Below are 26823 nucleotides of genomic sequence, written 5' to 3' on the forward strand. Positions count from 1 at the left end.
AGGGTGGACAAATGCTGCGAAAATATAGTGGCAAAATATTAAATCTATATAAGAAATTAAGATCTGATTTCCTGCCTTCTTACTAGCACTACTGAAGTCCTGATTAAATACTTTCCTTCACAGGACCTTAACAAACCTTTTCAGATGCAAAGCAGCATCCATAAAGAATGATACCAGTTCTTAATTTCTTCTTAACACCTTCAGCAGATCTAACTCACAGGTGGGTGATCTGCTCTGACAGTTCACTGCTGTCGATGTGGGAAGGTCCTGCTCCTCCTATTCCTACTCTGGGGCTTGATCAGCACCTCCACAAGTCAATGCAGCTCACCAGACCAACAAAAATAGTACTGAGAACAAAATTACATATTTAATTCATGAAACACACAAATCCCATTTTAATGAAGGGGTGAATAACTACAAGAGATAGCACATGGAGGAGGAGATGCACTCTATAAAAGGAGAATAAAGATACTCTCAACACCATTTTGCTGCTAAATACCCTTTGCTATATGTACAACAGCAGCCTTTATCTTCATGTTTTCATCTAGAATAATTGAACTCCTAGGTTTGCCTAAAAAATACATCTTATTAGATAATTTCAATTTTCCTTCTGCAACTGTGGTCAGCATTTATTTTTTTAAAAATTTTGACATACATTTGTCCCCAATTTCATCAACATGCAATAGGCAGCAACACATCTGAGCACGGAGAAGCCTCCAATACAATCAGAACAGAACAAACACAGCCCCGGTTATTAAACATCCCAAACCAGTCTCTTTTTCCTGACTGCTTCCAGGTTTAGGGATGTGCCCTGGCAGCCGTAGGAAATGCAGGTTTCGCTGCGAGCGTTTCCCTGGCACAGGGCTAGGCTGGACCGGGTGAAGGTTCGGCCTCTCCCCGCAGTGACTCAGGGCCGGGCAGAGCCGGTGAAGCCCCTCGGAGGCAGCGCCGGGACCCGCAGCGCTCCCGGCCCGGTGCTGGGGGGGCCCGCCCCGCACAAACACGAGCCCGCCCGGGGGCCTGACACAGGACACGACACGCAACCCAACACGAACCGAACCGGGCCGGGCCGGGCACTCCCAGCCCCCGCAGTCCGCAGCGGGGTCTCGCCTTTACCCGGGCCCCGCCCGCGGGGCAGCGCCTGTGCCTGAGGGGAGCCGGGACCGGCAGCGGGACCGCCCCGCCCTGCGCCGGCCGCAGGAGCCCCCGAGGGCCGGGGAGGCACAGAGACCCCCGAGGGCGGCACAGGGGCCCCGAGCGGCCTCCGGACCGGCCTCACCCACCATGATCGAGCCGCCGCCTCCGCCCCGTCTCGGCCCCGGCGCTGCCCCGGAAGCGCTTGGAGCGCGGGGCGGGGCCGCTCCGGAGACACCGCCCGAACCCTCGGACCCCTCGGACCCCTCGGAGCCTGCACAAGTTTTCCCCAAGCTCCCGAGGCCGCTCCCGGGAACGCGGTGTGTCCCTAATCCCGCTTTAGGGACATCAGCGTGAAACCCCATCCTTCCAGTACCTGAAAGGGACTTACAGGAAAGGTGGGACGAGTGTATTTACAAGAGCCTGGAGTGACAGGACAAGGGGGGATTGGTTCACATTGAAAGAGAGGAGGTCTAGATTAGATATTAGGAAGAAATCCTTCCCTGTGAGGATGGGCAGACCGTGGCACAGGGTGCCCAGAGAAGCTGTGCCTACCCCTGGATCCCTGGAAGTGTCCAGGGCCGTGTTGGACAGGGCTTGGAGCAACCTGGGCAAGTGGAAGATGTCCCTGGCCCAGGGCAGGGGGTGAAATGAGACTGCTTTTAAAGGTCACTCCCCACCCAAACCATTCTGCGATTCCATGATAACAGATGTGGGGAGTTCTTTTTCCCCCAAATGGCCGCAACCCCTCAGCTGCTGCTGGAGCCCCCCCGGGACAGAGGCAGAGCCACTCCAAGGCATGGTGCACTCTAAAGCCCTGAGACCTCCCTGCCACAGCCCCGGGGATCCGTGTCCTGAGGGTAAAGGTGAGTGCTGCCCCTGCCAGCGAGAAAGGGAGAGCTCTCCGCTCCCTTGGGGGAAGGACTGGGGATGACCCACAGTCTGATGGCAAAACAAAGTAACTCATCCAAGAACTGCATCCCCATAACCCCAGCTCTGTTCTACACACACAACAGCAACAGCTGGGACTTTTCCCTCTGACCTCAGGCTCTGCTAGAAGGGAAACAGAGAGTCCCAAAATGGTCCAAATGGACCTTAAAGGCCATCTCATGCCCCCCCCCCCCCCTGCCAGAGGTAGGGACAGCTACTATTCCAGGTTGCTCCAAGCCCCATCCAAGCTGGCCTTGGACACTCCAGGGATCCAGGGTCAGCCATAAATTCTCTGGGCAATTTGTGCCAGAGCCTCACAACCTTTACAGGGAAGAATTTCTTACCAATATCCAATCTAAACCTACTCCCCCATCAGTTTGAATTCTCCTCCTTTTGGGACCACAACCCTGGAATCAGCAAACAGACACTGGGCTCATACTGAGCTCCTACAGCAGTCACACAGAGCTGGTATTGGGTGAAATGTAAAACATGCCCTCATAAATAGATTTTTTTTTCCCCCTTCTTAAAGTCAGGATTTGACACAGCAGGTAAACTCACTGGCCTCTCCAATCTGTCAGAGTCTGCTTCTCCTCAGAGAAAACAAGATTTCTCCAATGAGCCCTGTCATTTGTGCACTGCTGGGCTGACAGGTTGAGAATCGAAATTGGATCAGGCATTGCCAGAGATCAGGAAAAAATCCTTCTTTAGGATCCAAGAGATATGGCTATTTCCTCTTCTAGTGGCTATTTACAGCTCTGCAACCTAATTCAGTTAAATTCTAATCTCTCTTACCAGTGCAGCAGTGAGTTTTACAGCTTGGCTACAAGAAGTCACTGTGCCATGGATTGATTTCATTTCTGGTCTGTGCAGTGGCAAGATTTGGGCAATAGTAAGGATCTGGTGGATAATTTGGGCAATAATAAGCAGCGCACAGCTGCCATCAGACACCCAACCAAACACGGGTTTGTTTAAACAACCATTCCCATCCTGCCATGAACAAAACCTTCAACACTCCCACCCAGGGCTGGTGCTGACATTAGCACCCTCATCATTAAAGGAAATAGAAAAAAAAAAGGTGCAACATTGGAGACATACAAAATGGAGATGTACATTTAACATACATTGCATTGTGATTAATTTTTGCCTTTTAACAATAAACTTCAGGTGTATGTGAAATACCCTTGTAGCTGTACTCATAAAGCTCTCAAAGCAGTGTCAAATTTTGGGTTTAGACAACTTACTAGGATGCTTTTAAGTGGTTCCATTCAAAGCTTGGAGGAAGCAACTCCACACCAACCTCCCTGCTGCAGAAAAAGGCAGTTGTTACTGCATGTATTTCCCTGGCACAGAAAATCATCCTTGGGATTTGCTGCCCCTGACAAAATTGAGTTCACCAAGCTTGTGGGAACACCTGGGAAAGTCAGCAGAGGGAGAATCCAGTGGGAAGGTCTGCAGCAGGGAATATCAGGGAAGGATCAGTTTAGGGACCATTTGACCAAACTGGACAGAATCACATCCCTGAGACAGAATGAGAAAATTAACTAGGTTGGAAGAGACCTTTGAGATCATCAAGTTCAGTATTCTGTGACCCTAAGACCTGACGGGACATCCCTGTGAGCACTGAGGAAACTGGAACCTCACTGCAAAGCCCATCTCAATTATCTGGGAAAGCTTATGGCCATCAGGAGAGGTTTTCACAGCAGGAAGAATCTAAATGCCACCTCCCCATTCAAGGAAGATGAGGGACACTACCAGGCTGGTTGGCCTCACTGGAGCTTTTCCCCCCTCCTTTGTGGCACTCTACCAATCCTAACCACTTGCAGTGTCATTCCTCATTGTTGGTATCCCTGCACCAGTGTTGCAAGGAGATGTTACAGCTGTGGCTCCTGCAGGACCTCCCTCCACACCATCTCCCTCAGGCCTCAGCAGCCTCACAGCCATCACTGGCTCCTCAGGGCAGCATCCACAAGCACTAAAAATCCACAAATTGTGTCCAAAATCTCCAATATCCAATGCAATCAACAAGGGTGGACAAGGTCTTGGGAACGAACTATTCCTGAAGAATCCTAGTGGAAGGACAAGTCCAGGCAGCCTGACCCTTGCCCCCAGGAGCACACAGACAATTCATTTCCACTTGGATATTCTGTCACACATGAGGAATAAGGACCAGACCACCAGCTCTTTAAGTAGTTTTATAAAAGTATTTGACTTACTGAGATACTGTTACAGTTACCTGAGTATTTGGAATTACAATGCAAGGAAATATTGACAATGAATTTCAGTACAGTATTTTACAATCCAGTGCTGCTGATCCCAGTTTCTACATGAGTTCACTAGAGCACATATACACAAACAGTGATTCTTGGAGAAGATTAAAAGACACCACAAAAAAGGGGGCTGGAGATACCAATATAACAGAGTTGAGATTACAAACCAGTGCAGCATGTATTAAAATAAAATTAAAAAAAAAAAATAAAAAAGAAAACCCTAACCCCCCCCAAACAATTTTTTATTTTTCTCAAAATAATAAAAAAGGTTGTTTTTTTTAAACACAAGCAACTGGATTAAAAAACCCCAAACTTCCATACTAGATAAAGAATGTATTTACTGTGCATGTCATTAATAAATGAACAGTTCCTGAGCTACTTATAACAGTAAGGCTTTGTTAATTCTCAGTATTTCATTTTCTCATGTCATTCTCATGAGGGAAAACTCTAAATAAAATTTCTTTTAATACTTGGTAATTAGGATCAACTGACAGTTGCATATGAATGTACATTTGTGACATACTAGGAATTTATGCAGCTCAGGTTGCTAAAACAGTTGAAGCAGTGGGAGACAAATTAATTAATCTCTGCTGAAAATCTCACTTGTAAATCCAATCCACAAAAACCTGTTATCTGGGATAGCAGCTGCTCTGGGCTCATCCCTGTATTGCTTCACCAGATCCTCAAAAAGAACTGAAAAATGCACCAGTGACTTGTATAATTCCTTTTAACTTCTACACAACTTGCTGTAAAAATGTAACAGATTTGTTATTATTCACAAGTCAAATGCCTAAGGAATCTGAACTGGTGCCTTCAGAAATATGGTCAATGTAATGCTGTAAAGTTGCTTTAAACTTTTTCTATTTGGCCAAATCCGATGTTTCACTGATTGTTTTCCCCCCTCAATGAATTCTTTATTTGCAATATTTTTAAATCATTATCTGGTGCTTGGAATATCCAGCCCCCTTTCTCCCATCCTGGTACAGCAGAAAAGACATATAAACATGCCATTTAAATTAAAGAAACAATGGGATAAGTAGAATCCTAGACATCAAAAATATATACAAGCAGGTATGTTTTTCCTGAACTAAACATTTCAGCCATAAAAATATTCAACAGCCAAACCCTATAGAACTAGGGCTAAGGCTATTTCAATTATAACTACTCTTTATTTTAAAAATATAGGGCTGACAGCCTTTTGGGTGATATTTATACATGAACAATAGTTCTAGGTTCCCTACACGAATTGTAAAGCAATATGCAGAACATAGACTATTTTTCATAGCTTAACCTTGCATTATCTTGCTTAATTTAATCTCTCTTGTAAATATGTTAGATAACTACATTTCACTGTAAGAATTAATATAAACAGAAAATATATATAAGGCTTTTTTTTTCTCATGAGCTGTATACTGTCATAGATCCAAATGTTGTGGAAGTTGGCAAGTCTCCTCCCAGTCACACCTGAAGGTGAATTCTCACCATCAATGAACTTTAGATGAGGGGCATTTCTGTATCATCAGCACCTCTCCCCAGGCCTTCCTTCAATTAAGCCTGACAAGTCCCACCCTCTTGCCTTCCCAAAGCATTTATCTCTAAGTCCCGACACACCTGTGAAGTCAGTTAAAACCTGTAGTGTCTTGGTTCTTAGGCCTGAATTGGTTTTTCCCTCTTGCAGTTTAGATGGATAAGACAGCAGGAAAGAAATACTGTTTTCCAGACTGAATGTTCAGCTTTACACTTCCCCACTTCCTGTTTCAGCTCTGTCATCTGAGAGAGTCTTAAATGCAGCTCCTGCCCCAGCGCTCTGAGCTGCAGGTTTGCTTTAGTATGTGCTACATGTTATTTCAAGTGTCACGTCTCTTACTGTGGCTACAGCTCATTTCACTGGTGTCTGACTTCCTCCCTTCGGGGGAAGGGAAAGGGCTGACCAGACCCAAAAAGTGCATTCAGTCTAAAGGAGCAGTAAAATGCAAAATGTTATTGTAAACCAGAAAAGAATGAAGAGATTCTGAAAGGAAATAATAGATGTTAATTCAACAGGAACTTGCTACAAAAGTTACTAGCTATAAGCAGCTAAGTGGGTGAATTAGCTTAGAAACCTCCTCAAAAACTTTAGTTTCAAACTTTATAGAACTATTTACTGATGCTCCAGCTTCCCAAAAACCTGTAATCCGTGTCTGAACTTTCTAATCCTCTTGCCTCAGCCAGTCTCACACATCAGTTCATCCACAGAAATGATGAGTAGGATCATTTTCTGAATCCAGTTGTTTTGTGCTTCTTCCTGAGAGCCGAACGAACTCTTCGGAGCAAACTGACTGCAACATGTAGGAAAAACACCGAGGGTAATGTCCATTAACACTGCTGACAAACAGCCTACAAACAGGAACCTCAATGGAATCAGTGCAATCCCAGCTAGGCTTGTCTTTTGCAAAACAAGTGAAGTACCACAGTGTTAATATTGATTTCAAAGTTAAAATGTGTTACACAGCAAAAGCTCTGAACCCTTCAGAGGGCACAGAGCAGTGTTCCAACCACTTTGGGCAGGTGTCTCTTTTGCTCACAGGCGCAGGATTGGGATAAACCAAAGCAAAGCCATGCCCTGGATTTGTGCCACAGTTTGACATCCCCTTAAGAGCAGTTTCAGTCCAGCTGGTGCATGAGCAGACTCCAGGCAAGGAAGAACAGTCTGGCCACACTGGAGTTAGAAAAAGGAGCTTAAGGATTAGAGCTGCTCACAGCACGGAGGTGGATCCAGGCTGGCTCTGACACTGCTGTTAGGAGGCTCAGGATGCTGCTGCAGCATTGCAGCTACCAATGAACTTCCCAGTGCATCAGTAGCAAAAATGCTACTAAAAAGGAAAGACAAAACTATTGTTAAAAATCTGTCAGTCATTAAGGACACATTCTAATTAATGAATGGTAAAACAAAGCAGAGCCCAAAGCTGTATTAAACCTCTACTCTGGTCATTAGTCACTTGTAGCCGTATCGGATTGCGCATTTGATTTCTGAAAGTGCTCAGCAGAAATCCAGAGTTAAGGTGGATAACCTCAGGATAACATCCATTTATTTACACATTAGTACTGTTAAATAAATCCAAGTCATGTCTACTTTACAAGGAAGTGTGCAACAAGCAGAAGAAGTGAAGCACATACATCATGTTGGGTTCACATTCTTCAAGGTGCAAATTTCAGCTACTCTTGCCCAAATCCTTCTGTTTCTTCAATTGCAAATAACAGCTTTTCCTTTAACTGCTCATAATTTTTATATGGTGGAAGGTCTAAGCGATTGAAACTGCAAAATAAAAAAAATTAAGTACTGATGAAGAATTCAATAGGAACAAAAAATCCATTATGAATATGAGTGATTGGAATTTTTGCTGTGGAGATGGATACTGGGATTTATACCCTGAAAAAACCTGACTACTGATATAAATGTATGTATTTCTGAGGGCAGAGGTTAGTATTCAAGTGCTCATACAGTGATAATTTTCATTAACTTTTCCTAGTTGGAGGAAAACCAACTTCTAGGTGGTTAATTAGAGTCATCATTCTGATACAAAATTTTCAATTTGTGTGGTTTTGCCTACCCAAAGAAAAGAGTAGAAGTGACCTTTTCTCTGGAAGTGTGTGAAGGTGGCTATTCTACTAAGGAGTACAGTGATAACAAAAGATAGTCCCAACCTTGTTAAACACTACTGGTAATGACTTTAATTGTTCAGTAATATATTACACAAATCCATGGAATTCCCAGTGGAATCTATTCCATGCCACAAGAGCTTTTCAGAAGTTCAGCTATCATTCAACAACATAGTTCATTGGTGTAATTTGTGTTTGCTTTCACAGAGTCTCAACCATTTCAGCATATTAGCCATTTACTAAAATGTCACAGCAGACTGTGGTCACCAAAACCAGAGCATTAGCAATATTCTGATTTGTTATGTACTCACCAGGTATGACTTCTGGGTAACCAGTTTTCCTTTCCAACTTTTTCGATACAGAATTTTTGAGGTCCATTGCTCCCTGTAACAAATTCCAATAGACAAGGCATAATCCAGCTACCTTTCTATCACTGTAACACACCTGAAGCATGCAAGGCTAAAATAAAGACAGGATTTCCATTATTTGCATGGAGAAGGGACATTTGTCTCACTCTACAGCTCTGCCTAGATCAAAGTATACATGTGGAGAAATGCATCAATTTGAAGTGATTTTAAAGTGCAATAAATAGGTGAAAACATTCCTTCCATCTTTTTCCATCATAGCTCAAGTATATGCATGGCTTACAAAACAGCATTTAATATAAAACTCATTTAAAATGCTGTAAATGTATTATTAGGTTCTTTTTAGAAGTATCTCCTGCATTAGAAGGGTTATCAATACATACCCATAAGGTCAGCAAATCCTCCCACTGGCAATCTGCATGTTCCAGTCACAAACTGCAAGAGTCTCATCCTCTTCTCATTATCTATTTCTTTCACAAACTGAAAAACAGTAATTGAAATAAACATTTAGGGATAGATTCAATCTTCAAACTTTTACATCATCACCATCCACAGATGAACAGTAATGTGGCTGTTGGGAACAGATGGGTTAGCAGTAACAGTTTCTATCTGCACTCTGCAGGTGTGCTCAGTGTTCTGACCACTGTCCACTGAGCTGTGCTCTGTAACTTCTGCTGGTCTGAGAATAAAGCAAAATCTGCAAACCTGCCAGAACCACACAATCTGCCTGCTGGTCCTGGTGTAGTGCCTGTAGATGGTGTGTCTCTGCCAGTCATTCAGGTCAATTTCTTGCATTCCACAGAGAAGCACCTTTGGGGCAGAAAAAGGGAAATAAGCAGAGGAGTACAAATTTCCACTTTCCTTCTCTGACCTCGCACACAGCAAAAGAGAACAACTGGACCCCCACTTAGCAGCACCTGCAATAACAGTGCACCTGGTTTTAATTTTAAACTTCATCCAAAACTTCTATAAACAAAGACTGATGATGAAGTGGTTCAAAGACTGGTTCATGAAGTGTATTTGGAGAGGCCACAAATTAGAGAGCATCTGTGTTGTGAAAAATGGAGTAATTGTTTGCAATTTTAGGAATAAATTCTCCCCTGTGAGGATGGGCAGGCCCTGGCACAGGGTGCCCAGAGAAGCTGTGGCTGCCCCTGGATCCCTGGAAGTGTCCAAGGCCAGGATGGACAGGGCTGGGAGCAACCTGGGCTAGTGGATGGTGTCTCTGCACATGAAAGGGGGCTGGAGCAAGATTATTTAAGATCCCAATCTAAACCATTCTGGGATTCTATGTAGACATTCCAGCCAGTTTATCTTTGCCTAGCCATACAATTCTTCACTAGGGATGGGATGTTTTGTTTTGATGGTTTTACTTTTCAAACTGAACAGATGATTCAGAAAGTGTAATTTTGAGAGATCAAACCCAAACCAAGAACTTGGCCCAGTCTATATGCAACCATCCACTAAATATCTATCTGGCTTTATCTCTCATTCTGTCAAGTTACTCATTCTTTGAACACAGGCAAATCAAAGAATCACAAAGACAAAGTAAGAAATTTCTGCTGACAGAATCTGGGCATTTAGAAATATCTAAGTTGGCTGCAAAAAGGAAAGTTAAGGAAAGCACATTAATCTAATACTATTCCATGAAGTTTCCCCCATATTCCCTATAAAACAGTTGTTAGCCTCAGTGAGTTCTGTTCTTCAGATGCACTGACTGGAGTTTATTTTATGTGTAATGACCTGGATCCAGCAATAGCCAAGCAATCCTTTACCTCCAGTTCCTTTGCATCAAAATACTGCAAATACTGTTGTGGCAGTATTTCATTGAAGCCTTCAAAGAAAGCCTGTGTCTGCTCCTCAACACCTCGGGACAGTCTCCATTCTGCTACTAGCCTGGAAAAGAAGACACACCAAGATCATTTAAATGGCTCATGCTAACCCAAGTCCACATCTTTACCTATTTTGAGATGAACTGTAAGCTAAGTTAAAAAAACATGGAAAGTCTGGAAAGTTCTGGGGACAGAGCACCGTATAATTTTATCAGCAGCCTTTACTCTGTGCAAATGATTGCATTTTTTCTCTAAATTACCCGAAGTGTTAAACCCTTCTGCTACAGAAGTATTTTGGACTCAAAGAGGAGGCAGCATCTCTTCACTGATTACATTAATGAGAGCACAGCAGTCCTAAGGTGTTTGAAGATTTTGTCTGATGTTCTCCCCAGAAATCTCAGTTGTTATCCATGACAAGGTAAAAAACAAGTCAAGTTGTACTGGTGAAGAGCAGCAGGACTGCCAGCTTACCAAGCAGTGACTATGTCCATTTGGAAAGTTCCATATTTGTTTCTGTTAATCATGAAACTGCTCTGTGGCAGAAACTCCACTCTCCATTAATAAAAGGGTGAAAAGCAGGCAGGAGACCCGGAGAACCTGAACCCAGGGAGAAGCAGATATTATGCTGAATTCAAGCCTAACCTGTCAGGAGTGCTGGAGTCTAAAGGAGAGGTGGCTATTTCTCATTTCAGTCCTAGAAACTTGGGGGACTTAAAGCAGGACTTGGAGTAAGGCAAAAGAATCTGAATGAAACTGTTAATTCGAGCTCTCCCTGGGTTCCTAGGAACTAGAGAAGAATGACTTTCTGCAGAACCTCCCTCCTGCCAAATGCCAGTATGTTTCTGGTGCAAACACCACCTCTTTTGTGAATCACTGAAATGTCTGCAGATTTCTCATATGATGAAAATAGAGCCCACTCCCAACTCCCTCCCCCTGCCTATGGAAAAATCCTTCACAGAACATATCATAACAAAGAGGAAAATTCTCTGTGATTCAGTTTAGTTTGTGCCTGCAATGTGTGATGATGTTTTTTGCAAGCACATTCTCCAAGCTTCTATGTTGAAGTTCACACCTTAAATCAGAGCTGCTGTACTGCTGCACACTGAGGAAGGAGGGGACATTTCAGGACAAAGCAGGTCACTGTTCACATGTTTATTCTTTAATCACTCCTAGGCTCCTTCACTCAATCTATTGCTTTAAAACATTTTGGTGCTGCAAATATGATCCTTATTTTATGACAATACAACCTATGACAAAATTCAAAACACTGTTACACCTACAAGACCAGTTCATATAAAACTAACAGCAATTCCAAGTATCTTTGAAAAATAAGAATCTTCAGAAAAACATCCAGAAATGTTCTCAAAAAAACCCACACAAAAAACAACCCCTCAAAACCCCATATGAACCAGAAATGGCTGGCTAGAACACCAGCAGGCTATAAAGCAATATAATTAGAGTAATAAACAGATGTAACATTTCATTAAATATATGACAGTCACAATTCTTGTCATGGTATTCTGCTAAACTGAGATAACTCTAGGAAAAAAGTGGACTTTCTTCTAACCATGATCTTTAGGAAAAGTGGACTTTAGAAACTTAGGTCTATCAATATTCCTGTTTCAAATATGAGATCCAAACACTTGCCACTTGTTGCCAGCATCAGCAATTGTTCAGCAATGCTTTAGATGACACAGACAGTCTTTTGTTGCTAGAACTCAAAGAAAGAAAATAACAGAGTATTTTAAAGTCTTCACTTATTCTTACCTAATGTAGTCTTCTTTATTTTCTTCTGTGACCAGAATGTTGCTACCATTTGGCTTCAAGTCATGGCTTTTGATTTCACCTAGTATTTCTTTATCAACAGAAAAAAACATTTCCAAGCCACATTCTTCAATATCATTCTCTCTGGAAGGAAAAAAATACAGTTTTAAAATAACTTTGTTGAGAACTTGCACACAGCAGAAGAGATGAGTATGAAGAACCTTAAGGTAGAAAGTTTGGAGTTAAATAGTCAAGATAAGGAAATGTTCCTTACACAGTAATTATGGCCTTGCCAGAAGTCCTGGAGTTTATATGTTGATTTATGCTTTTGGAAAGTGAAGAACTGCCTGTATATACAGAGGTTTTGATGATCGTTTTCCTCCAAAATCAAGTGCAAAATCCAGACCCATAACACAGCAATGCCAGTCTTGAAAACATGGCTATGGTTTATTGAGCCCCATGATGCAACTGCACTTCTGAACTTCATCTTTCCAAAATATATGGTACTGCATGAAACCTTGGATGAGGAGGGAAGGCTTCAGATGAAAGGCTGATTTTATTTCATCATCTATCCCTTTTAAAATGAAAGCTCCAGCTCAGTTTGGGCACCGAGGTTTGGTGGATGACCTCTGAAAGTCCCCCTCCAAACTCAGTCAATTTGTGAAATCCTCAAACTTGTGGGAATGAGAAAAACAGCCCTCTGATTCAAGTGCCAAGGAATGCTGCCTGCAAAGTTATAAAATTTTCTTTTTTGTGAGGAACAAAATTATGTCTGTCCTGACAGACATGGCTCTTCTCCCCTGTAAATGTGCAGTCCTTTCCTCAAGGGTACCTCCAGCAGCACTGCAGAAAAGCAGGCTCAGCTACACTAAAGTTTGGGTCTGGATTGAGAGGACTCTGCAGCCCTGGAGGTCTGAAGCCTTTTCTCCAATTTTCACATCCTTAAGTGATTTTTCAAAGGGGCAAAGCCTTTTCTGTGCTTCAGCCTAGAAGATTTCTATCACTACAGAAATTGCTTTGAATTAAAATGAAGGCACATTAGCAGCATATCCATGGAGTGCAGAACATACTACTCTGAAAACCAAATAAAATTCCTTTCTCAATTCTTAATCATCTCATGCTGCTTTCTCTGCTCCTCAGTATTTAATATGAACCTCCCAAGAATCACCACTACAGATTAAAATCTTGGCTTATATATTTAGTTTTGCATTTCAAAACCCAATCTATTCTCACACCTCCGATGAAGTTCTCAAACCATGTTTAAAACCATTCTTAGTGTGATTCGTAAGTGAAATGTTTTGTCTCTAGTCACAAGAAAGACTAATTTTTCTGCAAAATTGTTTTTATTATAGCTGAAGAAAAAAATTTACTCAGTTTGTCTTTCTTTTTCTTCTAATATATTTGTTAACGTTTTTAACTGAAAGAAAAAAAAATCTGTGTTACTGAAACAAATGGTGCACATCAACCATGGACGAAAACATGTGGCATCCTCCTATGACAAAATCAGTACAAAATTACAGTGCTTTAGAAAAAAGAGGTTTTAAAAATTATTTCTTAAAATATCTCTAATATATAATTCCAAAATAACTGTGGTCTAGAAACTCCACATCCTTTTTACTTGCTAGTCTCTGGAGAGGAATTTGCAAAAGAGTGGAAGAGAAGGACTCCACAAGAGCATGGACAGAGAGGTGCCTGACCATGCAGACACAGAAGGCTGCAGGTAGGAATGGTCTGGAATCATTAAGCTTGGGGTAAAAATACCAGGACAGCTAGAACTTCTTTAAAGCATTAAATCTTCAATACCAACCTTGAAGTCAAATTGCAAGTGTGACTAACAGAAGAATTATGTGGTAGTAAATAATAAACTACATTTGTTAACTTTGTGGTCTTGTAGCACTAAACATTTTGTTTTCTAACTAAACCAGTACTAGAGAAACATTAAATGGGTTTTTGCTGATTTCTTTTAATCAGTTATCTGAAAAGTCTCAGTTGAATTTACTCAAGCCATTTTATTTGTAACCATGTTCAACACTGTCACATCTGTATGTCTAACTAGAATTAGTAACAGCCAATAAAAACACAACACAAGATGCTGCACGGAATATTCAATGAACCAGAAAGGCTCTGCATTAGCAAATCATTCTTTGTGTATCTAAAGTCACAGTAAAAATTCCATACTGCTCTGCAACGTTAGATTATACTTTTCGGTGGGGTTGTTAGTAATAGATTTACACCTACTTCTTGGCAGAAGTGAAAACCAAAAACATTGTATTGCTATTTCAAGAACAAAATGAAGTCAAACTCACTTTACCCAGATGAGAGAGTTGTAAAACTCTGGATCAACAGATTCTAAATCCTTGAGTCCTACTGCCTTGTTTAGGATACGTTTATAGAATGGCAGAGAGAAACCAGTGTCGATGAACTTCCCATGGAACAAAGCCTGAGGAACACAAAAACAGACAAAATAATGCAAAGGATGCTTCAGTACTTAATACGACAACATTCTGTTCTCTGGGCCCATGAAATCTGACAGCCAAAGAATTAAACCAACCTGAGTACCATCACTGCCAATATGCTGAAGTAGCTTATACCAACAGGAGTTATAGCCAAAACACCTGATACTGTCAGTTCAAAAATGGATTTTTTTCATTATCCATCTGATGGCACAGTATTTATTCATAGGAAAATTACAGGACAGACCCGCTTCCTGCTTTAGGACTTACCATGGCAATGAACCTCCCGATGAATCTGAAGTATTTCAGGTGGTCTGGGTTGATGTAAGAGGCTGGGTTTATCTGCAAGCAGTAGTTATCTTTCCCTGCATATTCAAACAGGCAATACATGGGGTTCAAGACTTCGTGTGACAATAGAAAGAACCACTCCCTGAAATCACACAAACAATAAAAACACTTTTCAAAATAAATCACAGCAGAAATTACTGTAGTAATTGTAACTGTAGTACTGTAGTACTGTAACTCATGTTGACTCAGGCCCCTGTTGGGCCTCTTTCCCCAGAGAGCAGCTGGCCCACACTGACACCAGAGGGAAACTACAGCAAATTACAAATTAAAATGAGAAGTTACAATGATACACAACTGTCAGTGGCTTGGATAAAACCCACTCTTATCTAAATGAGCACATTACAAGTCTACCACTGATCTAAACATCCAGGGTTAGGGAATGCCAATTAACGTATGCACTTCACAGTCACATTCCAGTCAAGACTTTGGATTTAAATGTAGGTTTCTGTTCACTTTTTCAATAAACTCTACTTTGACATTAACAGTTGGGTCACAGGCTTATGTTAGTTCAGTAAATTGCATCTCTTTAATTGTGGAGTTGATTAAAGTAACTCCTAATGCAAGCTGAAAATCATTTTACACAGTTTTAAGACATGCTAACATCTTGCAGAACTGTCTTCCTCAGATGTTCCAAGCTAAGGAATAAACTTCACTCCTACTGTGAAAGCACTGCAATTAAGTACTTTGGGGAAGCCATCACATCACCACTAGCAGAACAAGTTATTATCTACCATTTCAGTGTAGTTTACCTTGCCACACCTCCATAATCTAAACCTTCTTCACCAGGGAAAATAACCCATAAACGTCTCCGGAGATCCTGAGGGCTGAAGCTCATTATCTTAGTGAAAGAAAAACAATCGATTTTTTAAATGAAAACGGCTATAAACACTGCTTAGAATTATTACTATTTTCTGACAAGCATTAGAGCATTTAATAATTTGGAAAAATTTTAATCAGGGTCTACAGACTTTAACAAAACCTTAACATTTTAACCTTAGGTCTACAAAGGTTAATAAGAATGGCACTCAATGCAAATAGAATTAATAATTTTTGTTTTAAAAAAATTGCTCATTTCAAGACAACTAGACTAAGATCAACTTAATATATTTTTTTGCACATAGCCCATGCTAGTACAACACATTGTGAGGAAAATGCACACACATAAGCACAACACAAAAATATCCTGAGAATGGGGTGCTGCTCTGCCCCAGCAGTCTCCTCAAAATCAACTCAGATTTTAAATCATTCTGAGGAAAAAAAATTACCTTTGTCAGATAAATGAGTGCCAGAACTACATATTTTAGCATGATCATGTAAGTGTGAATGCAGCCTATTAATTTTTTTTTGTTAGTCTGACTTAAAGTAACATTAGCAAGATATCAAAGGTTCAAAAATGACATGTGAGAATAAATTTAACAACACTATTTTTCATGCCCATTACTCCCATGTTTTAACACAATACCTGCTGAAATGAGTCCTCAAATAATGTTTTTCTGCTCACTGTGATCTTTATGTGCTGTGGCATTGCCAGTTGCTGAAACGAAATTTTTTAGATGTGAAGGGTACAATCACTTAAAGTTTCCACTACTCAGTTTGGACTGCTATTTGTTGTATATATTAAAAGGTACAGTTGAATTTCATTAATCAATATAAAACAAACCCAGCAATCAAGGTATCTGAATTGTAATTTAATCCAAGAAAAATTGGTTCCAACATTGCTAACTACAGTGACATGAACACAGCTCCAGATGCTGCTCAGAACAGGAGCACTCCTACAACATACTGGAAAACATGAAGATCAATAACATATTCCAACTGAGGAAGACTTTCTACCCCAGAATTAATGAGACACATGAAGAACCTCTCCTGTAAGAAAAGGCTGAAAGAATTGGGATTGTTCAGCCTGGAGAAACTTCAGGGTGACCTAATTGTGGCCTCCTAGTACCTGGAAGGGACCAACAAGAAAGATGGAGAGAGATTATTGACAAAGGCCTGGAGCAACAGGACACAGGGAACAGCTTCCCACTGCCAGAGGCAGGGTTAGGAGGGATATTGGGAAGGAATTCCCAGCACCTGTGAGGGTGGGGAGGCCCTGGCACAGGGTGCCCAGAGAAGCTGTGGCTGCCCCTGGATCCCTGGAAGTGTCCAAGGCTGGATGGGGCTTGGAGCAACCTGGGCTAGTGGAAGGTGTCCCTGCCCATGGCAAGGGGTTGGAATGAGATGATCTTTAAAGTCCTTTACAACTCAAACTAGTCTGTGATTCTTTCAATTTAATAAAAAAATTAGAATATCCAGGCTATACTGCACAAAATTCCAAGTGAAAAACAAGGCTAATCTCTCCACTATTTTCAAAGGTTAATTCAGTGACTCTTGAAAATTGGAACATTTAAACCACAGGCTTTTCCCTAAACATCAAGTTACTTCATCTCTTGATATAAGGAGCTTAGAGGACCAAGACTGACACGCTGGATCTTGATATTATGTTAGAGCAGCCCATGTGCACCACAGTATATCCCTTAGTGCTTAGACATGTCTGTTGTGTTGCAAGGGCCTTGCATTTTCTGCTAGAAGTGGGTATTCATATAGAAAGTAGATCTTGTATTAACTCTAAAAAAACTGTGCCTCCATATAGTCCTGTATTAACAGCAGCAAGAAAACACTATTCAGAAACCCACCACTTCAAAAAAAGTAGGGAAATTGATGTTTTCTTTTATTCTAAAACATTTTAAAGCCAAAAGTTACATCACTTTAAATCTTACATGGGATTATACATTTCCTGCATTTACTCCCTCCTAATTTAACTCACCTTTAACCTTAGAGTAGTTAGATTCCCTTTATTGGAAGGCACTGAAGAAGGTATTGAAAGCATGTAAGCAAAACCAAAAATGCAAGCAAATATTGCCAAAAAATGAATCCATACCTGACACCAGAATCTGAAATAATGGACCTTGGCCTTGAAATCACGCACATAAGCTATCTGGGGTCCGTTGTCTCTGCAACCGAAAAGGAGGAAAAGAATGAATTTCCAAGTGTTTTTGTAACTGAAGCAAAAGCCTGCAAATGAATTAGTTATACAGCTGTATGGTTTAGCTGGCTATCTAGTCACATTTTTTGATTTTGGGGTGTAATTTCTTGTTTTAAAACTAAAAAGAAAAATCTTCCTTTGTAAACTGTGGAATGCTTAACAGTACATTTAAAACACTACCTGAACATTAACTGTAAAAAAAGATTATAACAATATAGAAGGGATGACATTCAGTTAACTTGGGAGGTAAATTCTGGTTTCAACTTCATTCTGGTTCCTAAAAAAAAAAAAAATAACCAAAAAAAAAGAGAGACTAGTAATGCTAGGAAAGGGATTTGGTCATCAACAGGAGAGATGCAGCTCCTCCATTACTCTCAAATCTCATACACTATGTGGCAAGAAGGATTCTGCAGTGTTCAGAACTCTGCCTTCTTCAGGGACTTTCAGTGAATGAGAAATCCCAGGTAATTAAGCAGCATTGCTCCATGTAGAACCTTCCTGCCTAATAATGTAGTAAGAGGAAAAAAATAAGGATTTCAAAAATTACGTGTGCTAAACTTGACTTTTGAAATCTTAGTAAGATGTTAAGAACACTTACAGAGCAGACTTGCCCGTGCGGGGATCTATGTATGTAGTGGTTCTTCTATTGTGATCCACAAAATAGGGAATTCCATCCACAGTAAATCGCATTTCCCAGCCCTCTGGCAAGGGCTTCTCATTTAACTGACTATGGATACAAGAAAATACATGGGAACTGATCAACTTAATCCATTATGTCAATTGAGTAATACCTGAGACAGTAAGCATCTTGGAAAATCTAGAAAGTCTACAAACTGAGAAAGTTTCTTTTCGGATTTATTTTAGCTTCCCCCCCCCCCCCCCCCCCCCCAAAATTTGCAGTCAGCTCTCAATTAGATGAAAAGGACTGGTGAAGTAAACATTAGCTAATTTGCTTGCAATACCTTAAATAAAGGCAAGAAAAAACCTTAAGGGAAAAGTGTAAGCAAGGTTTATTGTTTTCTTCACAAACAGAATTTTATCTTCTAACTATGAGGCTTTTACTCAAAAACTGATATAATTTTAATAAGCAGCTTTTGGTACCTCATAAGCAGCTTTTGGTACCTCATGCATAATCACAGCAGCCAATAATGTTTCAGAATGACAAAAATAGAAGAAAATGCAAATACTGATCATGTAGAATGTTTTGCCCATTTCCAACTCAGTTTTGCTATACACAAAAGTAGATCTCAATATATCTGGGAGACCTGAGTAGTATCACTGTGAAGTACTCCCCAGTGGCTTCCCTCCATAGATACCATGTTCTGGCTGTGCAGCCCAAACATTCTGTTGCTGGGCTGCTCCAAGAGTAACTGCTCTCCACAGCTGGCTGCTGCAGAGGTGAGTGGCTACAGCTGTGATCCCTCTCACACAGCCTTGGCTGTCCCCCTTCCCCTCCTCCATGGAGGACAGGTGAGGTTGCTTCACCAAACAGATGTTTTCAGCTCAAACAGCAGTTGAGACTGAATACATTTCACCAACACCTTCCTGCCTCTATTCCTTACCTCAAAGACTTTGCAGTGACAGAGCCCAAAATAAACAGAACTGTAGTGTTTCTAGTAGTGCCTCAAATTCTCTGTCTTCTTTATTCCTCCTTTTTTAAAGAGGTGTGAGGAAAGGTGCTACAGTTTTTTGGGGTATGTCTTCTTTCTGTCTCCTATCCATCCCCAGATGTGTCCAAGGCCAGGTTGGACGTGGCTTGGAGCAACATGGGATAGTGGAAGGTGTCCCTGCCCATGTCAGGAGGGTGGAAGGAGATGGGCTTTAAAGTCCCTTCCAACCCAAACCATTCTGCAATTCTATGACTGTGCGGGAAACAACCAAAGTCTTACTCAAGACTCTGCACTATCCCATCATCATACAAAGGAAATCTCTTCTTCCTCCAATGACACAAATGTTTAGACAAATGTAGTTGATTACCTATGAAAAGCAGAAGCTGTCCTGGGGAATGAGTTTATTGCTTACTGTTGACCAAGGCTTTCCTGGTAATTGTAGGATGACACAGTAATATTGTGACAGTTTCCATTTTGGCCAATATCTGAACTTTTTATTGAGCTCTCTGATGTTTGCATAGCACAACCCATGCCTCACCTGTGGGCAGCAATTCCCAGCTCACTCTACTCTCACTTACTTGGCTACATTTTAATTTCGTTTACATTTTCATCATACATGCGGCTTCAACTGATTTCTTACCCCTGACTCCTGGGGTCTTCCCACTGAGTGATTCGTGTGTTGTGATTGACAAAATACACTCTGCCATTGCTGTCAGTTCTCTTTTCTGAAAAGATGTAAAAGGAGAACAAATTCAATTCCCTCTTTAATATATTGCTGAGACTACATCAAATATATAATATCAATCACCAGACCCAGCCTCTCCTGCTGTCAGGTTTCTCTATACCTCCTCTGACCCAACATATTTTCACTTTCATTGACATTACTCCTTACTATGTAATTTATTTTTCAATTGTAGGAGAAATTAATTTGAAACAGGGAAAACTGTGAGTTGTTTTGTCCACAGAAAACTTCAGCTCTGTCAAATACTGTGATGTGCCTGACAAGCAACACAGAAAGCAAACACAGAGGAGGGAACAGATGTACACAGAAGTATCAAGGAAGTACAAGGGGGCTTCAAGTGCAAATTATAGCAGGGAATAAAACACAATCAATGCAGTTTCCAAGAAAACCCACTTATATTTTCTCTCAGATGAACCATGGGCGTACACTGACCTAACACTGCCTATGAGAAATGCCCTGACTTGCTCCTCTGTACCATTCTGCAGCTCTTCATACCGTTTTTATTTAGTGTTGCAAGAGAAACAAGTTACAAAAATGGATCAAAATCTGGCTACCACAGCTCAAAAGCTTCAGTTTCCAAGAGAAGTCTGTAAGTGGGCATTTGCCTATGAGCCTGACAGCAGAATTCCACACGATGTGAAGACTCAGTTTGCCATTTCCTGGACACTGCCAGCCTAGAGACCTTTCTGTGAAATGTTTTATGTACCTAAGCACAAATGTGGGGAATGACTGTTCCATGGCATGAAGTTGCATCAATACCAGGACTAAAAATCCAAATAGTTTGGTTTGAAAAGCAGATGAACCCAAAAACTCAGGTCCAATTCTGACAAGTAATTACTTGCTCCAAATTCCACAAGAGAATTCTGAGAGCTCTGCCTACGTATCATAAAACTTGAATTTTTTTATCTGCTTTATAGTCACACCAGAATGCAGTTTTACACTTCTATTTTTTACTACACCCTGCCAAAATTTGTATTAATTGTAAATTCTCAAGCCTGTAAAGTACAAGAACAAATTTATTCCAGGTAGAGGGCCAAATCAAGAAGCAGTTAATTGTCACGATAAAAAAACATTTCCAGACCAACAGAACTCTTCAACAGTTGTCTTGGAGAAAGAATTTAGCAGTTTGATTTAGAGAGGATTTGGAGCCTGATTTAGCAGGAACAGGATGGTGGGGGGGAATGAAAAAGTCTCAAAAGGATGACAGAAAGCAGATAGTAAAAGCAGATAGTACAGTTGTTATCAGTGGAGTAAACCAGAACACTTGATAGTTTCTAAACCATTTTGAAATAGCATAGTCTACTCAGAATTCTGTTTTAATAGCACATTTGATTAGATCTAATTTTATAATAATTTTAATGTAGATTTTAATTTTTAAAAACTAGCTTAGAACAGCTGACAAATAATTTGGCAGAAGTATGCTTTAATGTTTAATTACATTGCTTTACAAAACACATTCAAGTTAGTCTTACCCCATCCATGTGGCAGAGGGCCAAGAGGATCAAACTCTTTGTTCTGTGTGGATGAAAAGTCCTGGTTCTGCAAGTCACATGAACAAAGGAGGCATTAATGACTAGTCATTTGCTTTCCAGATGTTCTACCATAGCCATCCTGAATTATTGAAGTAAATGCATTTTTGTTAATGTTACACATTAGCAAAGATGCCAACTATTTCTTTTTCTCCACAGAGAAGGCCCATTTTACTGACTTTGGCATGCTTAATTAACTACAGTGCCAAGAAATAATTATTCTTTGTTTAGTACCCCTGCCTACCAGGAGGAAATTAGTACAGTAGCACCCAAAGCAATCAGAAACTTCATTCCTGCACTCAGTACAGTTCTCCCTACCACCACTTACAGGCTCCATTTTATTCTCACATGTACAGCAAATCAGAACCTACATCATTGTTAATGAGCATGAGTAGCATGAGTTGGAGTGACCTAATGTCTGCTACTCAGAGACAAACAATGGAATAAAAATGCTGGAAGGATTATTTTCAATTTCCCTGCTCTCCTAACATCCATTGTGCATAATTTATTTTACCTAGAGCAGAAATGCATTGCTTTCCTCCCATGTTTTTGGCCAGGGTAACACAAGATCCTATACAAATAAACCAGCTTATTACTAAGCTGTAGCTTGTTTTGAGCCAAAGGCTTTATCGATATTGTATATAAATTTTATCCAAAAAGCCCCATATTGAGGTGACAACTAAACCCCATGTGCTGAATACAAGGAGATGAACTAACATTACAATGAGCCCTCCCTGCCATGCTACACACAGAGATACATTATCATAAACCATAACGGAGTCTGCTGCCTTTATGGGGAAAGGTCACCCACAGGCATGGCCAAACCCCAAAACCACCCTAACCCTCAGTCACCCACGTATTCCTTACCCCATATATGAACCTCTGGTTGAACTGCTGCATGGCTCCCTGGAGCTGGCTGCGCTGGAGCTGCCACTGCTCGTAATTCCGGACAGACTCCAGCGTCGGCCTCTGCCATGTCGTCGTTCTGGTGAAGTGGTCAACGTAATAAATCCTCCCCATGTTGTCGACTCGGCGCTCCCAGCTTTGGGGAAAAAGACAAGCCACAGTTGTCAATAGCTGGCAATTTAAGGGCTCAGAGGCACCTGGAGGCCAATGTGGTGGAAGGGAACAGAAAGCATGGGTTCATCAGCAGCTTTTTTCTCCTTGTACCTTCTGCTAAAATTATGCAAGAGCTAGGCTTTTTCATGAGAATCACTTTTATTTGTTGCATACTATACAAAGTCAGACCCATTCAATTTATTGTATTTTTAGAGTTTTTTGAAATAGTTATCAAAAGCTTTCTAGACCACTGTCCATTCTGTGCTAGCATCACTGCAGTTATCCCACCCAGCCCGTAACACAACCCTGCTGGTTTCTCCTACAACACAGCAAACCCACTGACATTTTAAGCTATTCAACACAAGATTTCCTCATACTCTGATCTGGCAGAAAATAAAGGTTTGGGCATGGGGTTTGGTGTTTTGATTTTCTTTGGGTTTTTTTCCCCCTAATTTTCAGTTCATATGAGATCAGTACTACTTACAAAACTTGAAAGAAAACATTCCTATTCTAAGTAAGCTTAAGCAACATACAAGTTCATCTGCACAAAAAGTTCAAAATCACTTGGAACATGACAGGTGGGCTCCATTTATGAGACTGCCAGTTTTTGTTCTTTAATAACAAGCTCTCTTTACCATCCCACATTTTCACTTTGTAATTCTTTATAGTGTGTGAACCATTTGAGGATGAAAAAGTGCAACAGAACAACTCTGGTGCTTTTCTTATATTGTTAAAAAATAAGAAACAGCAACTGTGAGCTAACATCACTGGCTGTTCTTATGCCAAGAGCTGAAGAAGTTTAATAACAAAAGTTGGTTTCTATGTGCATAATAAATTGGCAGCTGGGAGCCCTGAGACAAGATCAAAGGCCTGCAAAGAGTATCCTTGGGATAAGAGGTAACCAAGAGCATTCCTGCTCAAGCTGATAGTTACCTCAGTGCCAAAATACTTTTCTGTGGTTTTTGTTCTCTTTTACTCTTGGGGGTGTCTACTGTCTTTAACTGAAATCTGTTTCTCAGTCAGTAAAGATGCACTTGCCTAATCTTTGACATTCAACTCTTTTCCATATGCATTCCTTGGAGACTACCTGGAGCAACTGGGTGCACATTTCTGTTTTCAAATATTTGTTCCAGCTTTAGCAAACTGTCAGGCAATTAATTCCTGAAAAACCCAGACATGTGAGATGATTGTATGGCTGATCTGGCTCACCTTGGAGGAAGAGGCTCTGGCCGATCCCATGTTGTTCTTTTTTCAACATGATCCACGTAGTACACTCGACCATGCTGGTCTACTCTTTGCTCCCAACTGAAAATAGGTCAAAAAGTTTAATCTTCCTCCAGATCAAACTACTGCAACCATTCATCTACAGCATAAAGATGTGAAACATCTGTTTTCATAAAATGCTTATTTCTAAACAAAATGCTTGAAACTAATCCTTGGCTAATGAGATGCACCAGAACAGTGTGCAGCACACAGCGGTACCATTCATATTAACAGTGATTCTATGCCAACTAAAATAAAAAAAACATTGTACATGACCACCTTTCTGGGCAACACAAGCTCAAATTCATGCCTAGGTGTAAAATTTTAGCACAATTTTGTATTCAATATCAAGTGTATCAATAACTTGCTGAACACAACCAACTACAGATCATAATCCCCTTTTAGAGTAGCTTTAATCCAATATATGCACATTTTTTCAGTGATCAAGTATATGCAGAGATCACCATAAGGGCATTGGTCACATTTTCTGCACATGTAGTATTAGGGATAATGACTTACCCCTGTATCTGCATCAGATGTAACATCACAGGGGGAAAAAAAAAGCTATTTGCCATTTCTGTTGAAATCAAAATAATAAAGCAACAATTGCTGTTTTCAAGACCACTTATTTATTTCCGTTATGCTGTGAGGTAATTCAGATCACTCCTACCTTTTGGTTCCACTACCTGCCAATCAAGGCAGGTAATGCACTAATTTCACCATTGGGAAGCTTTTGATTTCCCTCACTCAGAGAGTCCAGAAATGTTTTTGCTGCTGTTTTTTTAAAGTTGAGAGCTCTGAGGCAAGAGGTCAACCATCTGACAAATTCCACATGTACCCAAAGCACAGCAGCATGTCCATGCTACTCTCAGGAGCTGCAGTATGAAATCCAAACATTCAGGACTGCAATAGCAACTTTTTGTCTACTTATCTGTACCAATATTTTCCTACCTGACTTTATTTTAATTTGAAGACAACAAGCTGTCACACTATTTTAAACTTATGTTTCACTGACATGGGAACGTATGACAAGTATCAGAAGTAATTCTTTCCTTGAATGCCTGAAGACCGACCATACAAAACAGTTACAAACCCTCCAAATTCATATTGGGGGATCTTTGTCAGGCAGCAGAAGGCAGATGTTATCTATATTTTCTTACACCTACTGTAAGTAAAATAAAGTAAGACCAGAAAAGTCAGCACACATGGAGAGAAAGAAGTCATTAAACCCATACCCAGGTGGAAGAGGGCCTTGGCTGACTGTAGTAAGAGCCTGAGGTGAAGGATTTACTGGCTGGACTTGTCTTGACACTGGAGGAGTGGTGAGTGCAGGAGTGGCAGGAGCTGTGGCTGCGGCTGTTGCCCCCTCAGGGCTCTGCTCTGAAGGTGTATTTGAGGCTGTACCTGCCAGTGATCCTGCACTGGCCCCATCACTTTCTGTGGATGTGGATGAAGGACCATTTGCACTTGCTATGACGTCAGAGAGAGAAGAGAAAAAGCCTTTAACTGATATTTATCACCAATCTATTGTAGAAGTTAAACATTACAAAAGCAAACCTGCCAGAACTGCTGCTTCCACAGCCACATCTTGTAGCTCAAACAAAAACTGAACAGCAATTCTGTCTCACTGTAAAAATGCTTTAATTCAAGAACTGCCATCAACAGCATTTTGGTATTTCTGATAAGTATTTACCTTGTCTACATTCTGTAAACATTAAATGATGATTAAAAACTACTTCTTTGTACTAATGAATTAATTATTTTCCATTTATTGTTTGGAATAATAATTTAAGTGATGATAAGCATAAAATTTTCAAGAAGAGATTTGATATTGCATGGAAAGTAACAATCAAAATGGGAACAGGAACACAGACATTCTTTAAATGTTTTCAGTTTTATCTTAATGCCTTTTGGTGGGTGGGGTTAAAAGTTGAACACAGGTCAAGTTCTCATTAACTAACTGCACTGGATTAATCTTTTAAAGTAATTACTGTATTGCAGGGCCCATCCAGACCTAGCATTTATCAATTGTAATAATGAGACTACAGAAACACTGCATCATATGGGGGTAAGGGAATTACCCAAAAAACATCAAGTAACTTTTCAGAATTAGTGGCCTTCAGGTAGTTTTTAAATAACTAGATTTAAAAAGTCTATCAATTTCAGCAGAGAAGAATAATGAATGTTTTAAGTGCTGCAGCTTCACAGAATCTAACTGCAATTGCAGAAACCAATAACTCGTATCTCAGAACGTAGTATTATCAACCTGAGGCAATTCCGTGAGACTTCAGTGGATTTCATGTCACCCTCAGTGGGTGCCCTGGTGCAGCAGCAGCACTCACTTATGTTCTCCTGGTCCCAGCTCTGCTCTCTGTAGCACCACCACTGGCTCCCACCACCCCTGAGCAGACGTGGAAACAAGAAATTTCCAGTAACAGGAACAACGACTAAACAACTTGTACCAAATGCAAGCTAAAAAATACTCCTTCAGAAATGACCTGCCGAAGAATTTACCATCCAAAGTGCAGTTAAACATCAGGAACAGAAACAGTTACATTCACTCAAGGAGTGCCCAGCCGATGGACGTACCGGCGACTGACGTGGGTCTGCGGGGCGTGGGGGGCGGGGGCCTGGCAGGCCTGGGAGGTCTGACAGGTTTGCAGTTTCCATTTGTGAGTAACGGAGAGTCACTGCCATTAACAGTCTTGTTTTCACTGGAAGCAGCATCCTCACCGTTTTCAAGGCCATTTGAGTTAGTCCTTTTGCAGGAAAAGACACAGAGAACTGTTCTAGTAGGGCACGGGTGACATGAAACTTTGCAGATCACAGAATCACGGAAGAGTTTGGGTTAGGACAGGCCTTA

At 40.9% G+C, this 26823-nt stretch overlaps 1 protein-coding gene across 8 annotated transcripts in view; it reads right to left on the minus strand.

Annotated features, from left to right (window-relative positions):
- Positions 1-26823, minus strand: part of ITCH (itchy E3 ubiquitin protein ligase) — a 97348-nt gene that overhangs the window by 1284 nt on the left and 69241 nt on the right. For 4 of the 8 annotated variants that reach the window (XM_053993263.1, XM_053993264.1, XM_053993258.1 and 1 more), the window contains 19 exons: positions 26550-26719; positions 25196-25430; positions 23907-24002; positions 22506-22680; positions 21582-21648; positions 20008-20092; positions 18356-18484; positions 17653-17725; positions 16195-16266; positions 15482-15570; positions 14655-14814; positions 14238-14371; positions 11935-12075; positions 10111-10231; positions 9041-9145; positions 8719-8815; positions 8282-8354; positions 7488-7626; positions 4244-7183 (listed from right to left, as the gene is read on the minus strand). In XM_053993263.1, coding sequence (XP_053849238.1) covers positions 7527-7626; positions 8282-8354; positions 8719-8815; positions 9041-9145; positions 10111-10231; positions 11935-12075; positions 14238-14371; positions 14655-14814; positions 15482-15570; positions 16195-16266; positions 17653-17725; positions 18356-18484; positions 20008-20092; positions 21582-21648; positions 22506-22680; positions 23907-24002; positions 25196-25430; positions 26550-26719 — 2122 coding nt within the window. In that variant the 3' untranslated portion in view covers positions 4244-7183; positions 7488-7526. Of the gene's footprint in view, positions 1-4243; positions 7184-7487; positions 7627-8281; positions 8355-8718; positions 8816-9040; positions 9146-10110; positions 10232-11934; positions 12076-14237; positions 14372-14654; positions 14815-15481; positions 15571-16194; positions 16267-17652; positions 17726-18355; positions 18485-20007; positions 20093-21581; positions 21649-22505; positions 22681-23906; positions 24003-24630; positions 24831-25195; positions 25431-26549; positions 26720-26823 lie in introns of those variants that run through there. The other 4 variants (XM_053993260.1, XM_053993259.1, XM_053993261.1 and 1 more) reach the window with 4 other exon arrangements.

Source organism: Vidua macroura, chromosome 17 (genome assembly GCF_024509145.1).
Source record: "Vidua macroura isolate BioBank_ID:100142 chromosome 17, ASM2450914v1, whole genome shotgun sequence".
Lineage (NCBI taxonomy): Eukaryota > Metazoa > Chordata > Aves > Passeriformes > Viduidae > Vidua > Vidua macroura.